This window comes from Triticum urartu, chromosome 5 (assembly GCF_003073215.2).
Source record: "Triticum urartu cultivar G1812 chromosome 5, Tu2.1, whole genome shotgun sequence".
NCBI lineage: Eukaryota > Viridiplantae > Streptophyta > Magnoliopsida > Poales > Poaceae > Triticum > Triticum urartu.
Genome location: NC_053026.1, coordinates 592,327,410 through 592,339,463, shown reverse-complemented (window position 1 = coordinate 592,339,463; position 12,054 = coordinate 592,327,410). Strand labels below are relative to the sequence as shown.

The 12,054-nt window shown below is 46.5% G+C and overlaps 2 protein-coding genes across 2 annotated transcripts; one reads left to right on the top strand and one right to left on the bottom strand.

Annotated features, from left to right (window-relative positions):
* Nucleotides 1-592: 592 nt before the first annotated feature.
* On the top strand, nucleotides 593-3,611 carry LOC125511041 (lipid phosphate phosphatase delta). Its single transcript, XM_048676323.1, has 8 exons — nucleotides 593-1,083; nucleotides 1,489-1,584; nucleotides 1,680-1,754; nucleotides 1,848-1,978; nucleotides 2,055-2,155; nucleotides 2,239-2,367; nucleotides 2,465-2,580; nucleotides 2,887-3,611. The coding sequence occupies exons 1-8, from the start codon at nucleotides 898-900 to the stop codon at nucleotides 3,307-3,309; spliced, it is 1,257 nt and encodes a 418-aa protein (XP_048532280.1). The 5' UTR covers nucleotides 593-897; the 3' UTR covers nucleotides 3,310-3,611.
* Nucleotides 3,612-4,917: 1,306 nt separating this feature from the next.
* LOC125511042 (serine/threonine-protein phosphatase PP2A-2 catalytic subunit) lies at nucleotides 4,918-9,734 on the bottom strand. Its single transcript, XM_048676324.1, has 11 exons — nucleotides 9,437-9,734; nucleotides 8,780-8,836; nucleotides 7,249-7,332; nucleotides 7,077-7,148; nucleotides 6,901-6,972; nucleotides 6,745-6,785; nucleotides 6,564-6,630; nucleotides 6,271-6,462; nucleotides 6,087-6,176; nucleotides 5,896-6,003; nucleotides 4,918-5,514 (listed from the first exon to the last, which is right to left on the bottom strand). Exons 1-11 carry the CDS (start codon nucleotides 9,509-9,511, stop codon nucleotides 5,449-5,451), a joined length of 924 nt encoding a protein of 307 aa, XP_048532281.1. The 5' UTR covers nucleotides 9,512-9,734; the 3' UTR covers nucleotides 4,918-5,448.
* Between the last annotated feature and the right edge of the window lie 2,320 nt (nucleotides 9,735-12,054).

The following is a 12,054-nucleotide window of genomic DNA, read 5'->3' as shown; positions in this document are numbered from 1 at the left end:
CCGCCTAGCCCCGTCCTGGTAGTGTGTCTAGCATCGTTGGTGGATGTGTGGATCTATCCATGGTGGGTTTGCTCGGATCTGGTCATAGTTCGTCTATGTTTGTGTTTCTTCAGGTTGAATTCTTCCGATCTACGGTACTCTTCACAAGCGGCGATTGCCGTTCTGCTGCGTTGGTCTCATGGGGCTTTAGCATGACGACTTCACGACTGTCTACTACAACAAGTTTTGTCCGACTTCGGCGAGGGAGGGTCAATGACGGCGGCGTGCCTTCGGCTCACTTCAGTGCTTGTAGTCGTCGCTAGGTGGACTACGGATCTGGATGTAATTTTTACTATTTCTAGTCTTCGTTGTACTCTTTATGATATGAATAGATCAAAAAAATTCTCGAAAAAATATATTACGGCGCGTGTGTTTAGGATTTCCGAAAGGAAAGAAGAAGAAGAACCATACTCTGCCTCGCTCTCGGTGGGAGGAGAAAATTCAACCGCGTGCCAAATCAAGAGCCAGGATTTAAAGTCCCGGGAGTTTAGAACCTTCCGAAGTCACAATCTGACTCCCGGGATTAAATAGCCACTGTCCCTCAAACAACACGAGAAATAAAAACAAAAAGTTTCTTAGCCGCGTGGTGGTGCGAGACTCCGGTCCAGAGCGGGGGCGGCCGGCCGGCAGACCGCCAAGAAACCAGACCACCTCCCGTCTCCGTCCTCGGCCACCACCACCGCCACCTGCCCGCGCCCTCCCTCCACCGCTCCTCCTACAAGAACCCCCCTCGCCTGCCTGCGCTGCCAGCCTACGCCGTGCGAGTCAACCTCTCCTCTCCATCTCTCGTGGTCGTGGGGATCTCGCGCGCTCCTCCCGGGATCAGGCGCCGGCGGTGGGAGGGACAAAGACACGGACATGGAGGCGGTCGCGGCGGCCGGCGGCGCCGGGCTGACCGGGTGGCAGGCGGCGGCGCTGTCGGGCGCAGCGGGCTGGGTGTGGGCGGCCTCCTACTACGACCTCACGCGCCGGGCGCGCGCGCTGGCGCAGCCCTGGGTCACCCGCCGCGTCCACGCCGAGACGCCCTCCATCCTCACCTTCCAGGTCCGTTCCTCCCCTCCCCAATCTCTGCTTTTTCCACCTCGTTTCCGCCAACGGAAGCTTCTCACCAAAGGGACCAAAGGAGGAAAGGGCACACACAGTTCCAGTTCCTACATTTGGGGATATCTTGTTGTGCAATCTGGATACCATTACCCGTTCCAGCACGCGGTTGCTGCTCGATTCGTTAGTCCTAGGACGAAGAAGAACCAATTAGGTGATCGAATCATGTAAAGAGAGATTAATTTGGCTTGAAACAAACGAGGAGACAAAATCATCATCGTCTTGTACAAAAACATTGACGATATCTACGATGTATGCATTTACTTTTACACCTGGCCTCGGTTCCTAAGCTGTTCTTGCTTGTATTTTTCTGAAGGGGAAAAATCCCTGTCTGTTCAATTATTGCAGAGGCTGCAGCACAAGTTGCTGGACAACTTCTTCTCCGTGCTGTCATGCGTTGTCTCTGTCCCTTTCTACACGGGATTCCTCCCCCTCCTCTTCTGGGTATGCTCCAGCCACTCCCCTGCCATGTCTTGTGGCACATTAATCACCCCTTATACTGCTTCTGTAATTCTGAGCTGTTTCCGTTGATATTGTAGAGTGGACATGGCAAGCTGGCTAGGCAAATGACCCTGCTGCTGGCCTTCTGCGATTACCTGGGCAATGCTGTCAAGGTTGCCATCTACTCACACAAAAATGGGTGCAAACTGGGTTTTTGCTGTTTTGGTTGGTTTGGTTGTTGACACCTTGGGAATTTGTGGTTGTAGGATTTAGTGTCAGCTCCTCGGCCGTGTTCCCCTCCCGTGAGGAGAGTCACAGCTACCGAAGATGAGAAGGAAAATGCCATGGAATATGGACTGCCTTCATCGCACGCTCTCAACACCGTTTGTTTGATGGGGTAATTTCCTGTTTCAATCAAAGAGTTGCTGTATTTATTGGGTTTGCCTGGCTAATTCTGACATGGAAAAATGCAGATACATGTTACATTATGTCCTCACATATGGACCATGTGATGGTTTCACGATTGCCATGGGTCTTTCTCTAGCTTTCATGCTCGTTACGTTAATTGGAATTGGTGAGTTCTTTTATTTTTCCGCACAACTGTCTCTTACAGTTACCGAAAGATATTGATGATGTGGCTTACATGAAATTTTATAGCGAGGGTATACTTGGGCATGCACAGCTTGACCGACGTTATCGCTGGGATCTCTTTTGGCATCGTGATCCTTGCATTCTGGTTGGTTGTCCATGATCATGTTGATGCCTTTGTCGTCTCCGGCCAAAATGGTATGTCCATATGCCTCAACATTACTTTGACTCTAGTAGCGATAAATAAATTGTGATATCCAAAGGAGAACATTCTCATAGTTGTTTTCTTCTGCAGTCACATTCTTCTGGGCAAGCCTTTCTCTAGTGCTCTGCTTTGCATATCCAAAGCCAGAATTCCCAACTCCTAGCTTTGAATTCCACACAGCATTCAACGGGGTCGCTTTCGGAATTGTAAGAACTCTGACCTCTCTGTGTATGAAATATGGTTACTTGATCCAAAGATTGTACTGCTCGTAATCTTGTTTTAGAATTCTGCTCACACGGAAGATATTACTTAAGAATTTGTGATGGAAATTCAGTTACCATTCACATTTGAAGTGTAATCAGCAGAGAATAGTCTTCACCATTGACTGAATATAGTTGACCCAAAAGAATTCTTGGAATTAAATCTAGTTCTAGTTTCTCCCATGCTCTTCCAGTTGTTGATAAATCATGTTTACCCTTATCTGACACTGTTCTCTACCCTTATCGATTCAGGTCTACGGCGTGCAGCAGACGTACACCCGTTTCCATGGCCCGGAAGCCCCCCTCATTCTCAGCCATCAACTACCCCTCCTCGCCTATGCCGGGAGGGTCCTTGTGGGGATCCCGACCATCCTGGCCGTGAAGTCCTGTAGCAAGGCGCTCTCGAAATGGCTCCTGCCGGTCATGTGCAGCACCCTGGGGATCCCGATCGTCTCGTCCTGCTATGTGCCCGCGCTGAAGCCATCCGACATTGGCGGCGGCTCAGGCAACAAGGACGAGGCCAAGCAGGCCGGCGGATACCTCCAGCGGCTCTTCTCCCTCTTCCCTCAGAAGGCGTATGATGTAGACACCGGCATCAGGTTCGTGCAGTACGCCGGGCTCGCGTGGTCGGTGGTCGACCTGGTGCCGGTGATCTTCACGCATCTGAACCTGTGAGGCCGATCGAATTAGCGAGTCAAGGTTAGCAGCATTTTGTTTATTTCTTCGGAGGAGGGGTGATCCCTCCTCCATGTCTCGCAGGCTGTAGATCCATTGACCTCAGCCTCATTTTTGTGTTGTATGTTTATCTGTCTAGCACGTCCTCTAGCGGGTGGTGTTTTTCTTTTTGTACAGTTGTCCAAAGTAGCAACGAGGAAAGTATACACGTGATGGCCTTATTTTTGTTTGTTTGATGGGAACAGCTACTGACTGCCATGTGCGCCATTAGTGCTTAATAACTGAATCCTCAGTCTGACATATATAACTGCAGAAAAGATAGTATGCTTCCTTATCGCCTTTCATCATCCCTGTATATGGCTGGGTTTGTTAGTCCCTGGGGTGGGTCATTTTGGAGACCGAGCCTCATGGAGGCCTTTATGTTGAAAATTTCAAAGTTCTTTATTTTTAAATATTCTGAACAAACACACATGTATGCAAGGATGTAATGGATACGTGTGACAAAGGATGAAATACTTTGAATTGCGAGCTGCACAAAAAAAAATCATGGCCTCATATTTGTCTTTTTTGTGTAGCTCTCATTTTAACGTATTTCGACCTGAAAATTTGCACACATGTACTACATTATGTATCTAGGTATATGCGCATCTCTTTCAGAATTTTTTGAAACTGAAAAGTTTGAATTTTGAAGTTTTCAAATGAAGGCCTCCATGGAGCTCGGTCTCCGTTTGACCTTTTGGCTGTATTTTGGATCAAACTTTGCCCATAGGTTATATGCCACAAAAACCATGTTGTTGGATTTTTTTAAAATTATATTATTCGAAACAAGTTCCCCGTGGTAACGTTGTCGTTACATATAGCTCTTATTTATTAGTCAGTTTTATGATCAAAGATACAAGTGAGACTTACAAACCCTAACGGAGGAAGTATGTCGTTACTGTTATTATCTTTAAGTAAAAAAGATAGCGGATAGCGGAGTCTAGTTTTTTTTATTAAGCTGATGATGAAATATGAATGTGTGGATTGACTTGAGCACATTGACTGTGAACCATGTGTGACTGCCGTTGAGAAGTCGTGCTTGCCAAGTGGAACCTGCTTGTGCTCGTACGCAACTGCGGCCGTGGGTGAGATTATGTCAGGGAGGGAGAAACAATTTTATCTGACCGTCACCATCGACGTTGGGAGTGGAAAGCGAGCGAGGGAGGAAGAAGCTGTCGACATGCCTGCACAACCACAGCACGTCACCACCCGTTGCCGACTGGGCCTGGCAATGCTGCATCGCTTTCTACTCCCAACGTATTGCAGGATCTATCTCCTGGCCTCTGCACGCTATGATTTGTGGCTGCAAACAGCTCAAATCTTAGGCCGCTGACGAACATTGCTCGGAAACAGTACACGTTTGCCTAAACATGCAGAGCAATGGTATTTTTTAATTCACATGCGATTAAAACACAATGAAATACTACTATATTGATCAATGCCGTAGCATGGAAAATATGCTCAGTCCAAGAAAATACTGGTCGGAAGTGAAAATCATTTGGAAGCATAATAAGAATAATAATGTTTGCTCTTCTTTGTGGATCATGCCCACATCTTTTGCACCATTCATAAACAAAAAATATCCACTAACCAGACAAACATTCATATTTCATACCACAGCCAACACCACACAGACAGTGCTCAACATGCTACCAAGTATTCTATACGGAAAATCAATACGGGTTCACAATACCTAAGGGGACCATAACCATACAACTACATTGTCCATCTCTACAACAAATAATCATCAAAATGAAAAATTAGGCGAAATGTGCGAACAGGGGGAAAAAATATGGATACAGAGGGGAAATGAAATGGCTTCCTGTCATCACAATACAAACGCTGCTCGATGCTCAAGCTCAGTTAGAGAGGTGAGTAACACAATGGATCCTTCCAGCTGTAGGTAGGTAGGTAGGTATACACTTTGATCACGATGCGGCGAAGCGGCTCGCAAACAGCCAGGGGCATCATGGGCGGAAAAATTAAGAAGAATAACACACAGGAGGTTGATGATTTTCAGCAAAAAGATTTATCTGCAGCCATGAAACTTCAGCTAGTTATCAGACCTTTGGTGCAGAGGTCCACACCGATTTCGCATCATCACAGGAAATAGTCTGGCGTTCTACGAGTTACGTCTGGCTCTCCCCTTCTCGGGGCCGGCTCAAACTGCAGAATCACAAAATCACAACAACTCAATGACTGAAAATCCTAGACGTGCAAAAAGATCCAATTTGTGAAAGGAGAAAAGCACTGGTCAAACATTTTGGTTAGACTTCCTATGGGTTCTCAAATTGGCCATACTGTTATATCAACCGAACACTTATGCCAACAGGTCCTCCTATTCGTATCAGAAATATGTACACTGGAAAATAATCTGCCAATCTCATTTTTCATCTACTCATCCATGTATCAGTGTCTAACTGCCCATCACCTAACCACTTCAGTTACTTATGTCACTTAGGGTACATAATTCTTCATTTTTAAGCATTTATATATAATGATCAAATCTACCAGAACAAATGTAGAAATGAGATGTGTATAATGTACCTGGATGAAAGTATGCTCCCGACAATCATCAACTTCCAAGATTGATGCCATGTTTCCACAGCGGTAGCAATAATTAGGTGCACTAAATATGGTGACCACTTTTTGCTCCTGTTTAATGCAGTAATGTGTTAACTAGATATAGTATGGACGAGAGACAAAAACAAGTGTGGAACTCAGGAGCAGATACTAACATGAGCCCAGTTGAATCCCTCCATCACCAACTGGTGAGCTCTAGCAATAAGTCTTAAGTTATTGGTATGATTGAACTGCTCTGATATATCCTGAAATGATAGGAGTTGCAAGGTCAGTGGAAAACTGACCTAAATATTGGCATAGTACATTGAGCAAACAAGAATTTTCTGTACCAAGAAATACCTGTCCGAAGGTATATCCAGCGCCTCGAGGAGAAATACCCCAACCGCATCGATCATCGGGATCAGACCACAGAAGATCACACATGGGCCCTTCATGAGGAACTTCTTGCGTGCGGTCAAAGTTACGTATGTTATCAAGTGTCTCAATGGATGGTGATAATCCACCGTGCAAGCAAAATATTTCTGACTCAACCTATGAAATGTTTGCATGTCAATTTCACTAGATAACGTATAAAAAAACTTGACATATAGGTCATTCCATCAATGGAAATGCTGCAGAAGTGCAATACATACCAATGCTGTCAAGGGGAAGTAGTCGAACAGATCCGTAAAGGTTTTCCACACAGTTGCGTTTCCATACCTGCAATTAATGTTGCCAGCTTTATCTCAGATACGACAAGCGGAACCATAATCTGAGGCATCTTATTATTTTACTACTAGATTATATACATCATATACAAACAAAGACACTTACTTCCTTAAGCACTCGTCGTAGAATCCATAAACTTGAGTGATCTGCAAATGCCAAAATTATTCAGTGAAATTTGTCAATGTTTAAAAAATGTAATGGAACTGAAATATGTAAAAAAAAAAAGAACATTAGAAGCTTCGTAGGAGCATGATAATCTACCTGTCGGCTTTCATGGTTTCCTCTAAGAATGGTGATTCGCTGAGGATAACGAACTTTCAAAGACACCAACAGCTGTATATTTCAAGGTTACATTAGTCACAAGAGCTACTATTAGTATCAAACATATCACAAATTTCTTGCTAAGCTACAAGCAGATATTGCTCATTAACTCTTACCGTGACAGTTTCAACAGAATAGTAGCCACGATCTACATAATCTCCCATAAACAAGTAATTTGTATCCGGACACTGATAAAAACAGAGAAGATGTCAGTATAGTGAAGATCAGACTTCACTATAGATGACTCAAGAAGGTGGCACAAAGGAACATGAACAAGAGAACTTGTACCTTTCCACCAATTCGGAACAGTTCCGCAAGATCGTGAAACTGCCCGTGAATATCACCACAGATTGTAACAGGACTCCTTACAGGCTGCAAGTATGCCAAAGAAAAAAACACCAAAGTTAAAACTGCCGGCAAAACAATAACCCAATCGTGTATCTGGCAGACAGGAGGCACATAATTATATGAAGCAGTCATTGCATAGCACAAGTTCCACATACTCCGTGGGGCTAGCTTAAGTCTGCATGGCCCATTAAAAAAATCTGACGCATGCCAGTTGCCAGACACAAAACAGAACAATAGTACATTTGGCATGAGTTCTGATAGTGGCTCCATCTTGTATATTCTATCCAAAACCATTGAAAGCAAGTAATTAAGGAAAATGCTGGAGCAAACTTTGCTGAGATGTCCAACTACCATTATCATCAAGGTGTATGGCTGCATTTATTAGTTCAGCCTTTCACTAATCAATAAAGTAGGACTGAAAGCATGGTACAGTCAACCAGTGTCATGCATTGCTTGTGTTGTTCAGGAGACTTCCTTAGTTTTTCTTTGGAAGGCATGTTTCCCATCACCTTTGTCGAGAATGCAGAGACTTCAGGAGCAAGGAACAGGCGTCATGCAGTGTTGTTCTTTTACCCACATATTCAGGAAGTATAGATATGCATGCACATCGCAACAGTGTGTTATTTCTGCTATCTGAGATTTATTGCTTGATTGTGATATTGAAATCGTGCTTACTATAATGGGTAAAAGTAGTATTGTTTTAAAGTACTAGATCTATTGTTCGCTAGTGTTTAGTACAAATTTAGAACTTCTACAGTTCTACTATGGAAATACCAGTAGCAATCTTCCATACTTGTCACAATATCATCATACCAGGCTTCTGACCTTGAAACTGCCAATATATTGCGACTACTATCGATGACCGTGCTTGGCAGTTTGAGGTCAGGGTCGAGGGAGACCCAGTTCAATATTGGAGCATATTATTTTTTAGTCCACAGGAAGTACAGATGTATGCACATCTCCTCGCGAAGTTATTTGCACTCCTTTCTTTGATTTTGTTTACTCGTCGATTTGACCAACATACTCAAGTTATTTTGGGTTCCCGAATATGAAAAAAATCAACTTTGCTGAAAGTGTAGTGATATGAGCAAAAGATGCATGATAACAATAAAAACTCCACGAGTAACGGCTCTAGCACTCTCAACAGAAACAATTGCGCTTGTTGAACAATGTATCGTAGGATCCGTTATGTAACAGAGTTCTGTTACCTCAGGATACATCTTAATTTTGAACAGATAGAACCACCACATTCTAGAGTTTGCATAAAACCTTACACCAGAAGTTACTTATAACATATCCTTGTCTTGCTCACTTGATCAGTACCTTGTGACTTTCTCTTGACACCAAAATGGTAAGACTAATTGTGATGCACACAACAAGGTTGAGACAAGATGTGCTAGCTCATGGTAAGGAAGGACTGACCAATCAAGTAAAGGGCGCATCTTATCTTGGAGAAATAAAAATAGCATACCTGAACATTGCTCTCCTCCATCAAGATCTCCTTGGCCTTCTCGCACAGTGCTCTGACCTGTACGGCAAGTATTAAAGGGTCAGAGCAAAATCAATGGTAACCCATCTAGCAGCTCTATGGAAGGCAGGCATCAATTTGGCGGAAGGTGGAAACTTGGAGGTTTGGACAAGCCATATGCCTCCCTAACGAATCCACCCTGCGTGACTCCTCCATCTACCCCACCACCCAAGATGAACCAGCTGCCAAAATTCGTTTCTTTTTCAGGGGAGCAGCTGCCAAAAATCAGCGACTACGTAGAAACTACCAGACTACATCGCTGCCAAAAATGTGACCTTGCGTGAGCAGGACGGGTCCTCGAACAGCAATCAATTGCGGGAGCATAACAACTCTGCTTCGCTCGCAATCGCGAGAGTATCCAGCAACCACCGAAAAACCGCCGCACGGACCAGCGAAACGGCCATTTCTGAGCAAGCTAGCAGCGAAACGGAGCCCCGGAAGACCGATCTCCCCCGGAGCCCTGGCCGGCGCCCCGCCGGGCCGGAATTCGGCCAGATCTGGCGAGACCCGCCCACCCCGGACCACCGGCACGAGAGAAAGGCAGAGAGACACGCAGGAGGGAGTGCGCCGGAGGAGGGCGGAAGGCGGTTGGTTGGTTACCTCGGCCTCGGGGAGGGGCTTGCACTGCATGAGGCGCTCGATCTGGTCGTCGAGGCCGCCATGGGGGCTGCTCATCCTCGCCGGGGGTCCACCCTGGGCAGATCTCGCCGGCGCGCGCGCGTGGGGAGGGGGGGAGGGGGGAACGAGAGGTGGGGAGGGGGGGCAAAAGTTCTGGAAAGGTGGGAGCGGCGGTGGTTATATAATTGCGGTCTGGTCTGGACTGGATTGGAGCCCGGCTCGGCTGTATAGCGGCGAGGCCGAGGTGGAGGAGAGGGTCGTGCCGAAGTGGTCGCCGCGCGGAGACAACCAGGAGAGCGAGCGAAGGAAGGTTGCTCTGCTGCCCACTACGAGTGATGATGCCTTGCGGTTGGGTTGGGTTGGTAACAACGATCGATGTATGTCGACTTGTCGAGGTAGAATAAAGTACTTTCGTGGTAGATCTCGAGGGATGATGGCTGGTAATAAATTGATAACAAATCCAGCATCCCTCTAAACCTAACCTTAAATTGATAACAAATCCAGCATCCGTAGGAACTAAACCTCACCATTTGAACTATGCTTTGTTTGTAATTAAGTAAAGCTTCGGGCTCACGCGCGCCACGTGGCGCTCGGTCTCCCCCCTCTCGCCGTCCTGGTTGCCCTTCTTCTCTTCTTCGACGCCGGCGAACATGAACTCGCCCCGTGTCGGTAGTGTCATCATTTTCGTTCCATGTGGGTTCAACACTTATTTATCACAAATTATGCTACAAGACAGGAGATCATTGTTTGAGAGGCGTGAGGAGAAGGTGCCGTTGGAGCATGTTGGGCAGCCAGTTATTATAGGTAGCTAGTAGGTAGAGCGGTGTGTCATGGGAGACGCGACGATCGTCAAAAATCAATGCTTGAGCTCGGGAGGCGTTCTGGATATTATGGTTGTGTCGTGCCTTCAATGGTGGGTCCCAACATATGCAAGAACGGTCAAAAGAGTCTCCTAGTCAATACGTGTGGGCCCACATCGGAGTGGCAAAGTGGAAATTATGGTCTCAATGGCGGGTCCCCCACATCGACAGGAACGGTTAAGGAGTCAACCGAGTTGACACACACCAGAGTGGACAAATAGAAATTGCGACCTCAGCAGCGGTCCCCACATCGACAGGAACGGTTAAGGAGTCAACCGAGTCGACATAGACCAGAATGAACAAAGAGAAATTACGACCTCAGCGGCGGTCCCCACATCGGCGGGAACGGTTAAGGAGTCAGCCGAGTTGACACACACCAGAGTGGACAAATAGAAATTACAACCTCAGCGGGGGTCCACCACATCGACGGGAACGGTTAAGGAGTCAACCGAATTGACACACACCAGAGTGGACAAATAGAAATTACGACCTCAGCCGCGGTCCCCGCATCGACAGGAACGGTCAAGGAGTCAACCGAGTTGACACACACCAGAGTGGACAAAGAGAAATTACGACCTTAGCGGCGGTCCCCACATCGGCAGGAACGGTTAAGGAGTTAACCGAGTCGACACACACCAGAGTGGACAAAGAGAAATTATGACCTCAGCGGCGGTCCCCACATCGGCAGGAACGGTCAAGGAGTCAACCGAGTTGACACACACCAGAGTGGACAAAGAGAAATTACGACCTCAGCGGCGGTCCCCACATCGGCAGGAACGGTTAAGGAGTTAACCGAGTCGACACACACCAGAGTGGACAAAGAGAAATTACGACCTCAGTGGCGGTCCACCACATCGGCGGGAACGGTTAAGGAGTCAACCGAGTCGACACACACCAGAGTGGACAAATAGAAATTACAACCTCAGCGGCGGTCCCCACATCAACAGGAACGGTTAAGGAGTCAACCGAGTCGACACACACTAGAGTGGACAAAGAGAAATTACAACCTCAGCGTCGGTCCCCACATCGGCAAGAACGGTTAAGGAGTCAACCAAGTTGACACACACCAGAGTGGACATAGAGAAATTACGACCTCAACGGCGGTCCACCACATCGGCAGGAACAAATTAGGTACTCAACCAAGTCGGCACACACGAGAGTGAAAAAATAGAAATTATGGCCTCAACGGTGGTCCACCACATCAGCAAGAACAAGTCAAGTAGTCAACCGAGTCGGCCCACATCATAGTGGTAAAATTGAAATTACGACCTCATTTAGGGGCCCACATCGACCAGAAGGATTAACCGAGTCTCCTCCTCATTGCGGTTGACATGGCAAAGTGGTGGGTCCCAGATGTAAGGAAAATGGAAATTGTATGGCAAATTGACGCAACTGGCAGAGATGGTGTAGAGTGGCATGGGCAGAGACCGAAATACGCAAGTTCGAGTGGGAGTACTCGAATATGCAACTTCATTTGTCGCATGGACCGGCTTTTCCCTATTGAGGAAGAGAGATACCAATGCAAGCGAAGAAGAAAGAAGTATTGGGTGATTCCATGTTCACTTCTTGATTCCTCAACAACCAAGCACTTCCCTTTCTTGCGAGAGTGTCATTCATTTGGACTCTTGAGAGAAGGTTTGATTGAAGATCTTTCAAGGAGTTCTTTCCAAGTGACTTTGCTTTGCTTCTTACTCTTGGATGGTGAGCGCATCCTAGACAGTTAGGGTTCAAATGCAAGAG

Bases quoted from the DNA above. Each gene is read 5' to 3' on its own strand.
- LOC125511042 (XM_048676324.1), bottom strand. From the start codon at position 9,511: ATGAGCAGCCCCCATGGCGGCCTCGACGACCAGATCGAGCGCCTCATG. The intron at 8,837-9,436 runs GTAACCAACCAA...CTTGCCGTACAG, and splicing joins AGCCCCTCCCCGAGGCCGAG to GTCAGAGCACTGTGCGAGAA. The intron at 6,004-6,086 runs GTTAGTATCTGC...TGCATTAAACAG, and splicing joins AGGGATTCAACTGGGCTCAT to GAGCAAAAAGTGGTCACCAT.
- LOC125511041 (XM_048676323.1), top strand. From the start codon at position 898: ATGGAGGCGGTCGCGGCGGCCGGCGGCGCCGGGCTGACCGGGTGGCAG. The intron at 2,156-2,238 runs GTGAGTTCTTTT...GAAATTTTATAG, and splicing joins CGTTACGTTAATTGGAATTG to CGAGGGTATACTTGGGCATG. The intron at 2,581-2,886 runs GTAAGAACTCTG...TTATCGATTCAG, and splicing joins ACGGGGTCGCTTTCGGAATT to GTCTACGGCGTGCAGCAGAC.